Source organism: Xiphophorus hellerii, chromosome 22 (assembly GCF_003331165.1).
Source record: "Xiphophorus hellerii strain 12219 chromosome 22, Xiphophorus_hellerii-4.1, whole genome shotgun sequence".
NCBI classification, from domain to species: Eukaryota; Metazoa; Chordata; class Actinopteri; order Cyprinodontiformes; family Poeciliidae; genus Xiphophorus; species Xiphophorus hellerii.
The window spans coordinates 8376135-8388316 of record NC_045693.1 but is presented as its reverse complement, the minus strand read 5'-3'; the positions used below and the strand labels follow the sequence as shown (position 1 = coordinate 8388316).

At 38.3% G+C, this 12182-nt stretch overlaps 1 protein-coding gene across 2 annotated transcripts in view; it reads left to right on the top strand.

Moving 5' to 3' along the window:
- Positions 1-12182, top strand: part of LOC116712820 (phosphofurin acidic cluster sorting protein 2) — a 53550-nt gene that overhangs the window by 38184 nt on the left and 3184 nt on the right. Inside the window, exons 11-24 of one of the 2 annotated variants that reach the window (XM_032552658.1) lie at positions 623-706; positions 2417-2550; positions 2762-2894; positions 2996-3100; positions 3996-4102; positions 4933-5087; positions 5154-5264; positions 6339-6441; positions 6889-6921; positions 10295-10337; positions 10423-10465; positions 10635-10773; positions 10864-11087; positions 12023-12136. In XM_032552658.1, the coding sequence (XP_032408549.1) occupies positions 623-706; positions 2417-2550; positions 2762-2894; positions 2996-3100; positions 3996-4102; positions 4933-5087; positions 5154-5264; positions 6339-6441; positions 6889-6921; positions 10295-10337; positions 10423-10465; positions 10635-10773; positions 10864-11087; positions 12023-12136 (1528 nt within the window). The remainder of the gene's footprint in view (positions 1-622; positions 707-2416; positions 2551-2761; positions 2895-2995; positions 3101-3995; positions 4103-4932; positions 5088-5153; positions 5265-6338; positions 6442-6888; positions 6922-10294; positions 10338-10422; positions 10466-10634; positions 10774-10863; positions 11088-12022; positions 12137-12182) is intronic. The other variant, XM_032552659.1, reaches the window with a different exon arrangement.

Sequence of the window (12182 nt, the reverse complement as noted above, 5' to 3'; positions counted from 1 at the left end):
CAGGCTTAGATGTGTGGGTGAAATTAATGCAGTGAATAGCACGACTATTAGACCGTTAGGTCACTGAGGATACTACAGTCTGGAAAAATCTAGAATTTGACAAAAACATGAACATTTACAGGTCTGGGTAAGTATGAAAAATGTGGAAAACATTTCGTATTTCCAGACCATATTTTCTGTTACATTGTGTAAATCATCCATTCATCCGTCTGTCATCCATCCTTCCTTCCTTATATGAATCCATTTCTACATCCATTCTTCTATCCATCCATGTGGGTTTTATATTCAGCCATCCATTTATATCTCTATCTATTTAGCTCTGTTTTTATATCCATTTTTATATTCATCCACTTTTATATAATCTGTCCATCCATCCATCCATCCATCCATCCATCCATTCATTGTGTGCAGATTATCTGTATACTGTAGCACCATGTACAGTAAATTTAAAGCAAACTTTTATATTTATACTTAAAAACTCTGGAAATGTGAGTCTGAAAAAGTTTTAAAACTTTTCAAACACATGTAGGAATCCTGGGAACTGTCTGAAAAACTACAAAGTGACCTCCATGGAGAATATAATCTAATGTAGCCATGTGTGTGTGTGTTTTCCCCCCTATAGAGCGGAGACTTTCTGACTGTGGACAGATGTAAAGTCCAGGGGAGCCGATATCAAGATGACAGCATCACAGAAACGTCTGTTGGGGTATGTTTTTGGAACAGCAGCACATAATTTAAACCAAACCCCTCTGGAGCATCTCTTTCTCACATTTACTCCTTCCAACCGTTCCCTTTTCACTTCACTGCCTCCTCCTCCCTCGGGCCTTTGAGAAAAAGAAACAAAGAGAGGGAGTGTGTGAGGGCAGACAAAGATAACTCTGAATGATGAGGACAGAGAGAGGTCCCTGAGTTTCCTGCTGTTTTCTTGCTGCTGGGTCAGCTTACCCTTTTTCATTCAGATGTGCCCCTCCAAGCACAGGGCGGCTGTCTCAGCAATCTGCTTCACTAAATCAATTTGAAGCGAATATCGAAGATGTTTCTTCAGCCACCTGCTAACAAACCACAGCTTTTTATCTCCTCTGTCACGGCGGGCATTTAGAATTACCCAAAACCTCAGCAACTTGAGCTCAATTCCATGCAAAGCCACAAGCAACATCTTATTTTGCTCTCCAGCTCTGCTGGTAGACAGAGAAGACACTGCTGGAGATTGATGAGCTAGGTTTGATTCCCATAAAAAGTGTTTTTGTGTTTTAAAGCTTATTAACGAGAAAGAAAAATTACTACTTTTAAAATTTTTAAAATTTGTTTCAGATATCACTTCCATTATTTATTTTGGGTCAAATCCAAGGTGTTTGGGTTTAAACGGGACACCGACTTAAATGTCATTTTGCTCTCGTTAGATCATAAAATGAAATGCATAAACATGTTTAAATTATCTGAAAATACAGTGAGACTTTTATGCAATGAAAAGATCTAGGATTAGGGAGAATTAAGAAAGCTAAAATAAATGTAATTTCAAAAGCTATATAAGAAGATATTAAAAACTTATCATGTTGTTCTTTTGAAAAATCCCTGTACTTCACAAGAAGTGATGAGATTTTAGTCTTAAAACAAGAAAGTATTTTACAGATTTGGATAAGTGGGAAACCGTCTACATTTACAGACTGTTTGCCTGTCTCATTATCTAAAAAATATGATTTTTTTTTTATTTATTCATCTATTTGCCCACATTCCTTCCACTTTGGTCTATGGATTTTTTGCATTGCAGTTCTAAGCTAGTGCTGCTCAACATATCACAAATGTATTGTTCTCTGAACGTATGTGTCTTTGTACACAGTGTGAGAACTGCCTGAACTGCTATAAATGTTAATTATTAACTAACGTTTTGTTATTAATTAAACACGTTTTTGATTCAGCATTAAAAGATTTTGAGGGTAAAGACGTGCTTCGGTGGTGAAGTCATAAAGAAACTACAACTAAGTTGTTTTCGTGCTGAAACATCAGATGTAAACTAGACGCTAATTTCTCAGTAAAACTTTGTTTAGATGTAAATAAATAACTTTTATGCTTTTAGCTCGATTGTTTGTTCATAATATGAGGTATGTGTTTCAAATGAACCAGATTCAGAAAGACAAAGACATTGAATTATTAGATTGTTTATTTATTGCAAGTCATATACACAAGTCAATGTTGTGATACTGAATCACAACATTCAGTATTACTGTCACATATTGCATGTTTTCCTTATGTTATGCAGCCATAGTCTGGTCACTGTAGAAATGAATTTGTTAATGAACTTTTGTATTTGTCCTTGTATAATGAGCTCAAAAAGAGTTAAAGATTGGAAAATTAAAAATATGGAATTTGGTTATGAAATATGTTTAATAACTCTGGTTATTCCTCCTCTTTATTTTAGGTCCAGGAGCCAGAGTCGGAAAACAGTGGATCTGGAGTTGGGGAGGCTAATAGCTGGGATGTCAACACAGAACGGATCCCAAGCACCGTCGGCAAGCTCTGCAAAACGGAGTCACAAAACCACATGTCACCCAGGTGAGTGGCTCATCACTACATCTGAGAATAAACACAATAATCCAATCCTACACAAACCAACATCTGTATCTAAATATGCAAGTTAACCAGAATGAGTCCATGTGGAATGGGTGTTTCCTTTTTTTTATTCACAAGTTGCGTCCAGATCGTTAGATTTCGTGTTCTCTCTGCCGGTCATATGTTTGGAGCTGGTTGCGTTTTGTATTCTCAGTAAAGTGGAGAACAGGCTGCAGAGGCGTCCTCGCAGCACCTCCATGAAAGATAGACAAAACTCCAAGGCTCAGAGCGACAGGACCAGCAGCATGGAGAGCGAGTGTTCCCCAGACTCCCGGCTTATAGCGCAGGTAAGCCTCCCTGTTTTGTAAAACATTATCTTGTCTCCATTTTTGGCTGATGCATGTGCTTGTATCAGTTTCAGAGTCTCTGCTCCTCGTTTTTCTCCAAGGTTCCCAGGAAGTCTGTGTACGACCAGCTAAACCAGATCCTCATCTCAGACGAACGCTTGCCAGAGAGCATCATTCTCATAAATACTACAGAGTGGCAAGGACAGGTGTGTTTTCCTTAAATAACATACAGAACTTCTTAACAGTAATCTGTTCATAAAATAGCACTGGGTTTCTATAGTCTGGGAAAGTAAAGACTTTTGTTCATTTTCTACTCAGAATTCTTATCTATTCATCCATTTCTATTTAAAGCCTTGCCACTGCAAAAGCATATAAATTAATCTCAATCCTTTGTATTTAAGCAAGAAAAACTGTTAATTATTAACAATGAAATCTGAAAATTATTGTCTGGGGATTTAAGAAGTTTGACTAAGGATGGGTGATATGGAATTAAAGTTTTATCTCAATACTTTATGGTGCTATTGTGATAACAGTAAAATGATAAGAACTATTTTACTTTTTTAGGTCAATATATGGCTCTGAGTGCGTGACGCAACAATCATGGCCCCACAAACGCAAATACTACTCTTGAAAAATATAAACGTTTGTAAAACGCTTCTTTAGGACACTAGTCACATAAAATAGTGTCATTTATATTACAAACATTTAATCATATTTTTAAATTTATTGATACTCTCATTGAACAAAGAGTAGAAAAAAATAGTACAAATAATAATCTCAACAACACATAACATTAATTGGAATTTATTGTAACAATAAATCAAAATTCTTGCTATGATAAGAAATGTGTCACAATAAATGATAGTTTTGACACAAAGAATCTGTAGAAACCCTTCTAATACATACAGGGATCATAAAGAGCATGATTTAGTCACATTATGTGTCATAATGTGAGCCAACGTTGGGTTGTAGTACAATACGACGTTTCTTTTATGTATTATGTGTGCAGGACGTTTCTCTGATTGTCCTGCTTCTGCTGTCTTTCAGACGCAGTCTCACTTAACTTAACTCATTGTGTCCTTCTCATGTGTTTCTGTGCAGTACGTAGCCGACCTGCTCAATGAACAGGGCCAGCCCATTGTCTCCACGTGTTCTGCTGCTGATGTGCAGGCTGCCTTCAATACCATCGTTACACGCATCCAGAGATTGTGAGTCGCCTACACATGCTTTGCTTTGTTTGTATGAAACGTTTAATCAGGGAGTGTTATTCCCCTCCCTAATTTGGATTAAATCTTGCCAATCTGCATTTGTTTATGGAGGCTTCTCCTCAGAAGATTCCAGGTTGCTTCTGCTCATCTTGCTGATCTTGTTCTGTCTGTGTAGCCATCGTTTGAAAATCTGCTGTTTCCAGACAAGTGTTCAGTGTTCTGTTTCTAAATCCGTCATCTCTGCTTGTCATCTCCGCAAGCTTTCAAGTCATTTTTAGGCAAGGTTATATTTTTATAATCTTAAACAGAAAGTCAAAATGAAAAGGGGAAATATTTTAGAATGTCATCAGCATAATAATAAAAATATTGTACTTTATAAATACTGATCCAGTATACAGCACCCTGATGTAATGACCTCTTAGCCTAATAACTGTATGACAAAAAGTCTTATCATTATTGAAGAATTTCAACCTAGTTTCTTTGAAGATTTGGTTTAATTCAGCTGGAGAGTTCAGTTTCAGCTGGTCTTAAAAAGTAACCCTATTTATAAAGATTTTTTTGTGGCAGGATCAAAAGAGCTGCTTAATTAAAGTTGAAAAAATCTTCCAGATACTTTTAAGCCTTCAGTGCTGTAAAATCTGTTTGATACAATGTGGCTCTTTGGGGAAAAAAACAAAGCTGACCTGTTTTAAAGCAACAATCCTATAGAGATACAAATCTTTCTTTCAGGCAGGCTTTAATTTTTCACACAACATCTCTGACCTACATTTCTCAAAAGCCATTTTTTTTCTTCGTTTTACTCACTGCTTCCTTTATTTAACACCTTCCAGCTGCAACTGCAATGCTCAGACACCACCGACAATTAAAGTGGCCGTTGCAGGCGACCAGAGTTACCTCAGCACCGTCCTGAGGTTCTTCGTGGAGCAGCTCGCCAATAAAACCCCAGACTGGCTCAGTTACATACGCTTCCTCGTTATTCCCATCGGTACGTCAGCCGGAGTTAAAATTAAACTTGAAGATGCTGCATGTATGTAACCAAGTCTGCATGCAGGTTCCCATCCCCTGGCGAAGTATGTGGCCTCCTTCGATAGCCGCTTCAACAACATCTTCATGGACACGGCTTGGAGGGAGCTGTTCTGCAGGACGGAACGGCCCACGTCAGGTAGGACTCGACACTCCAAACTCTGGCTGAAGGGAAAGTCTGTGTGTCTAATGCGCAGCCAACTTGAAAGGGAATGAAACTGGGTCAGAGCTCAGGTCATGAGCTGCTGAACAGAGGAGGGAATTTCTGTCTGTTGCAGCAGATGGTTTTTGATCAGGTAGTGTTTTCACACCCTGCAAAACATCTTAAGAACCAGGTTAAAATAGCATCACACATCTTTCGTTTTTGTTTTTTTTTCTCGTATTTTTATGTATTATGTATTTATGTATTTTTCTTTGACTTTGTATTTTGAAGCGATTTATTATTTGTGAACTTGAACATCAACGTATGATTGCACTCACCCAGTCGTTTTTAATCCACTGTCTCATGATCACTTCTAAAGTATCAGCGAGCCCGGCTACCAAAATCCTTCTCCACTTTTTATCTTAATTTCAACCTCAAAGAGAGTCACGGTTTTTCGCACATCGTGTTGAGTCATCACTAAGGAGCTAATGAAAGCAGGAAGGCTTGGCATCCTTTTCTTCTCTAAATCTTTTATCCTTAACAGAAGCTGCCTTAACAACCCACCACTCTTTTATTTGTTATGCAGTCTGTCAGATGTGTGCTTTGCCTGTCTGTATTAACACACATTTGGAAGAATGTAAATAATTAATGTTCAGTCTCCAAGCAATCTGATGTATGTGGAGATGTAGACTCTTGTTGATCTGACATGAATGTAGAACTCAGGCTTTCTCTGTTCTACAAAGTCATGAAAAATGTGAGGAAGAAGAAATATTTGTATTTCAAGACTTTTATGTTGGATTCTACTTAAAAGATGCACATCTATCCATCCACTGCCTAGATTTATCAGTCGATCTATTCCACTCATCTAAGGCGGAAACGATTAATCATTATGAATCAATTATTGAAATAAGAATGAGGACTGGTATGCTATTGCATTTTAAGCAATAAAATGTTTGTCTTATTTAAAAAAAACAATTATTTGTTTATTTGAATCTTTCGTTGCACCATGCACTCATCCATCTCTCTCTTTATTGATTCTTTATTGATTATCCATCTTTCTTTTCCCTACAGACAACATGGATGTAGCAGGACGAATTATTCAGTATCTAGCCGGTGCCAACGTGTCCCACCAGTTCCCCATCTCAGAAGCCATGCTCACCTACAAACAGAAGAGGTAAACCTGGATTACTTGTATGTTTTCAACCATATTCATACAGCATCTGTATGCATGTTTATATCTGTGCTTTTTATGCAATCCAAAAATATTCTCTCAGAAATAATTTCTAATTCTAATCCTGACCATCATTGTAACTTGAGCTCTTAAAGTAAATATCTATTAAACTGCATGAAGGCAATGCTTGAATTGCTTACAAGCATTCAGCTTTGGCATATTACACTGCTTTTTGTGATGACAGTCATTGGAAGAGCCCAACATGGATTCTGAACTTGACAAGAAGATGAACAAAAACTTGTACCTATTGTTTTTTTTGTTTTTTTTTTAACTACCCTTCCCGTCTTAGTGAGCACAGCTTCCAGTTGGTCAGCAGGTTCTAAAACCAATGTAGTTTTTAACTGTTGCATTCCTTCTCCTCCCCCTTTCCCTCTTTGATTTGCTTTCAAGGAAAAGAAGTCTGTATTTTGATTTTTATATCAGGTATCTAACTCAGCTCTTTTTGTTTGACCTTTTTTATTCCCTCTCCTCCATTTGGCCTAAGCTCCTCGCTGTGTCTTTACATTTCCCTTTTCACACACTATTTTCTGTCTAACTTCACTTTGTCCTGACCCATGTCTCTGGTTTGCCGTGACTTTGATTCCTGCTCTGTTGTCTGTGTTGTTGCTGTGACGATTTGCCTAACAACCTTTAAGACAAGCCTTTACAAATGAAGTCGGTGTTCTAACACGCAGCCAGCGTTAAAGTACCAAAAGAATCGTAAAGACTGTGAGAACCAGGTGCTTTCTTAGAAGGCAGGACTATCTGTAGGTAGAAGAGTCAAACCAGTCAAGTAAATCATTTGTCACATTTTTGTTTTTCAAAGCAAAAGTAATTAATATTGTGCTGTCTCTAAACTATAGAAATATTGTTTAGTTTCTCTTTTAATTTCTATAGAAACATCTAAGACATTTTTGTTATCAACTTGAATAGCCCTCATTATGGCTTGAAGGTTTAAAATTCAATGAAAACCTTTGTGATGTAAATACTACATCCGACAAATGTTTATAAACCAATCAGTCTTTATCTATTTCTGCTTTTTCAACTGTGTGGACAAATTTGCTCTGACTAAATTCATGATCCTATGACCCCAGTAGCCCTGCAGAAAGACGGTTCTTCAGTTGTTCACATCTGAAGTGTACTTTGATACACCTAGTTTGATTCTGAAATAATGCAAGAAATTTTACAATTTTTGGAATATTTTGTACTTAATGCACACATATTTTAGAACAATGAATTTGGCTGAATATACACAAGTTATGTTGATATATGAGCCATTTAGAGCGATATTGATATGAGATCAATTAATGGTTGAGGTACCAAACTTTAGTAGAGCAACAAAAGCTCACAAAGACACATAAACAGTCACACAAAAAATACATCGAATAACCGAAGAAACAAAAACTAAATGACCAATGTTGTTTGGAAATGCATGAAATCTAAATACTAACATGTATGTTGACGTATGCTGTGAAAATAACTGAAAAAGATCATGCTTTGTGAACTGTTGGAACATCAATAAGGCATATGATGACCACTGAAAGGTGGAGTGAAGAACTGATTATTTCTTCATCATGGCACCTGCTTGCAGGTGGGATATTGAAAACACAAGAAGAATCACTTTGTCATTCAGCACCACTTCACAGACAGTGCAAAACAATATTGTTTCACAAGCTCATAAAAACAAACAAATTTAAAATCAGCAGCACATATTAAAAAGCAAATATCCAATTATTGCACAAGAGAAATGTTGATTGCACAAATATATTTTAACAAACTTGTAGAGTACAGTAATGTACAAAATAGCAGCTATTGATTTACAGTCTGAAAGACGCTTCCAAAGAACCTCTTCAACCTGCGCCTCAGGCTACAGTATCGTCTACCTGAGGGCAGTGTGCAGGCCGTGGTTGGGGTGTGAAGTGTTCCTGATGAGGTATTTTCCCAGAATAAACATCAAATATCAGGCAGTGAGTGAACATTTTGTCCCCAAATAGACGTAGAGATGCAAGTTGTTCCTGCTTCTCAACCTGAAAGTTAAGATGCACAAAACATGGACAAGTGTTGGTTTGACAAGGGCCAAATTGTGATAGTTTGATGAAAATTTCAGAACGACTGTTACTGTAGCTCAAATAGCTGGTTCTGATAGAAATGTGAAGGGTGCAGATAAGTCCGGGTGAAGCACAGTGAGCTTGAGGTGTTCGCTTGGACTTCAATGCCCACGTATGAAGAAGACCCGATGGGCCCCACTTCTCTACTTACACAGATTTAAGAACCCACTGTTGGATACTATCACACACCTTCAGAGGTTTAGTGGAGTTCATCAGGGCTGTCTTGGCAAGAAAAGGGAAACCAATGTACTTTTGGTAGGCAGTCATAATGTTACAGCTGATTAGTGTGTTTTCAGTGGAAGATTTTACCACATAGGCAGGGCCTCCATAATTATGTGGTAACATGGAAAAATGAACTCATCCTTTATCACAGTACCATAATGTGAGCCAGAACAGTTGAGGAAAAAACTATCTTTAAGTACATTTATTGTACTTAAAGCTGGAGAAAAATTATGAAATAGTTGTTATAAGTACGATGTTGATTTTCACAAGTCAACAAATGTCTACAAGATTGCCTATTCTTGACCATATGTTCAGTCAAAACAATAATTAAATTTAGAAAATGGTACTAGTGGTGAAAAATAAATAAATCTCCTAAGTTTACTGCAGCAGAGTGGTATCTTGGAGTCACTTATCCCTCATTTCCATTTAGCTCTATGGCAGAAGTATTTTATGGTCCGGCGTACTCAGGACACTGTTTTCATCACTAATTTTACTCTCACAGGGTAGGCGTCACACTAGCGTAGCGTCATACTAGTGCAACAACAAACATGACGCACTAGTATGTCTCAAGAAGTGATGCTTTTCTGACTCCCAACCAATGGACAGTGATGTGAGATGCCAGTAGCTCCACCCTAACTATACCGTGCCATCGTCCTGTAAACCTACCACTGAAGGTAGGTTCAGTGGTAGCCAGGAGTGGTGCGGTATGGGTCTGGTAATGGCTGCTTTCACAATGGAAATAGACATAGTGGCGAACAGCACCAGTGGCATATACCGCTCAGTGAAAACAATGCTTTAGACCCATCTTAACTAGGAATGGCAGTGATTGGTGGGTGCTGTAATGTGTTTAAAAGCTGCTCAGTTCATGATGTGTGAAGCTTCTTAGTACTGTTACTTTGGTTGGTTATTTTCTTTCTTACTAAAATCTCCTGAAATAGATTTAGAGCATCACTGTGTTGTAACCATCCATTGGATGATTGTTTTGTGAGGAAGTTACTTTGCAGATGTGTTGCAACTCCTACTGGCGATTCCCCAGCTAGTTTAGGAGTTGCACTGTTACCTCCTGGTTGTCTTGAATGCGTTTTGGCTTTTTCTTTTGTTGCCTGGGTTTCTGTTTATCTTAATAAAAGGCTTTGTATTTTTTTTATATCTGCAGAGGCATGTGTCGGTAGAGATTTTCCTTTTACTCATTGCTTAAGAATCCATAATCCTCTCTGAAGAGATTTTGAGCCAACATGAAATGCTCTCTCTAGTTCCGGTTGTAAGGAGCGGTCTTCATTTTCATCTCATTGTAAGGTGACATCCCCTCCCAACAAAATCCCATATTCCACCTGAGTCATTTCAGCTGCGAAGGGACATGGTGAAAGCCATTCCTAAGCCATCTCTCCTCCAGGAGCATTGAGTGTTCATCTGCACCTCTCGATTATTGAAATGCTTAGACACCTTTTCCCACCCTCACAGCGTTCTCGCTCTTTCTCTGCTCACAGCCCGGACGAGGATTCCTGTCAGAAGTTTGTGCCATTTATTGGGGTAAGGATTCGCTTTTCCATTTCGGATGTGTTACGGTTGAGACATGTCTGCTGTGTTTCACACTGAAGCTTGTTTGCTCTTGCAGGTTGTCAAAGTTGGAATAGTGGAGCAAAGTCTTTCGACCTCAAGTAGGAAACTATTTTATTTTAAATTTGATCATATTTAGGACTTTGACGTGTGTAAATGTTTAAGTTGGTCAACTTTTTTGTTCAAAATATGAAGACATCCTAAAAGTTTTTTTTATTATTATTATTATTTTCATGATAAGAGGTAATGAACTTATTTTATTTCTCACAGTGGATTCTGATGATGCGATGGGAGGCAATACCAGCATCCTGTCTTCCCCACCGCCCCCATCGGCTGGCCCGTATGGGAAGGAGATTGGGAGTACCCCACCGCAGTCTCCCTCTGTGTCCACTGCCCTGTCAGGAGCTGGGTACAGAGCATCATGTTTTAGTCTGTGGTGTTTTTATTATATGCGTTTTATTTTTTTATTTTGTTTTAACCTTGCTTTCTTCCCTTGTAGCTCTCCGTGTTCAGGCAGTGAGGTTATGGGGCTCCAGGTGGACTACTGGACCTGGCAAGGCTCGGAGAAGAAGAAAGAGGGCGAGAAGAGGGACGTGGGATTGAAGAACACTCTCAAGTGCAACTTCCGGTCGCTACAAGTCAGCCGCCTGCCCTGCGGAGGGGAACTCACTCCTCCACCCAGCATGGCCATGACTGTGGTCACCAAGGAAAAGAACAAGAAAGGTACGCTCACCTATTGGTATTTAGCAGCTCTGAATTTAGCTATTTAGGCTGGATTTTAGGCTCCACACAGAGAAATATACAGTAGATGGTCATTTTATACTTCCCATATATTGTAATTTCAAAGGCATCTAACCAATTTAGTTAGTTATCTGTCTCACCGGCTCTTGATGGTCTTGGCTTGTTGTGTTTTGAAAAGAAAGATTTGAGCTAAGACACTTTTTAGATTTTATTTCTCTACAGTTTTGCATCAGATTGCTCTACAAGCCAAAAATGGACTATGTTGCAGGATAATTCACTTTATTTTAGAGATGATGCTTGTAATTTACTTCGTTCACTTTTGACAAAGCCTCCCTGTTTTCCAAACTGAGTGTAATGAACCAATGTTTGCAGCAGGTGAGATGCTGCCCAACAACAAGTCCAATAAAATACATTCTTTTGAAAATAGGTTCCAGGATGAGTTTGGAAAGAAAAAATGCAGTTTGGATTATTTACCTGCTCCGTTTTCTTTAATTGTCTCATCCATCATTTACCTATTCTTTTATTTGACCATCCATTTATCCATTAGTCCTTCTTGTTTGTGGTTTTTGCTGCTTATGTATTCAAAGCCTGACCTCTGTAGAAATATCTGCCATAAATTTGTGGTGAATCGTGGTTTTTGTGGCTTAAAAATCCACCTAAGGAATAAGTCTAGAACAAGGAGAAATATTGTATTTGCGCAATAAACATGAGTAGGAACCCATTTTAAAAATAAAACCAAATTGATGCAATTGTATCAAGTTTTCTTTCCTCCTCAGGCATCCAAACATACTGAAATATTCCTGAGATCTGGATGTGTTTTTATTTTGTCATATCAGTAAATTAAGTTCCCAGGATTGGGAGAGAAAGTTTGTAAAGTAAACCTGTTCTGACTGAGCTCACGCTTTCTGCCTGCTCAGTGATTTTCCTTAGCAAGAAGCCCAAGGAGAAAGAGCTGGACTCTAAGAGCCAAGTGATCGATGGTATTAGCAGGTTGATCTGCACAGCCAAGCACCAACACACAATGCTGAGAGGTAAGGTGCTCTATGCTGCACTGCCATCTGCTGTTTATTTTAGGCA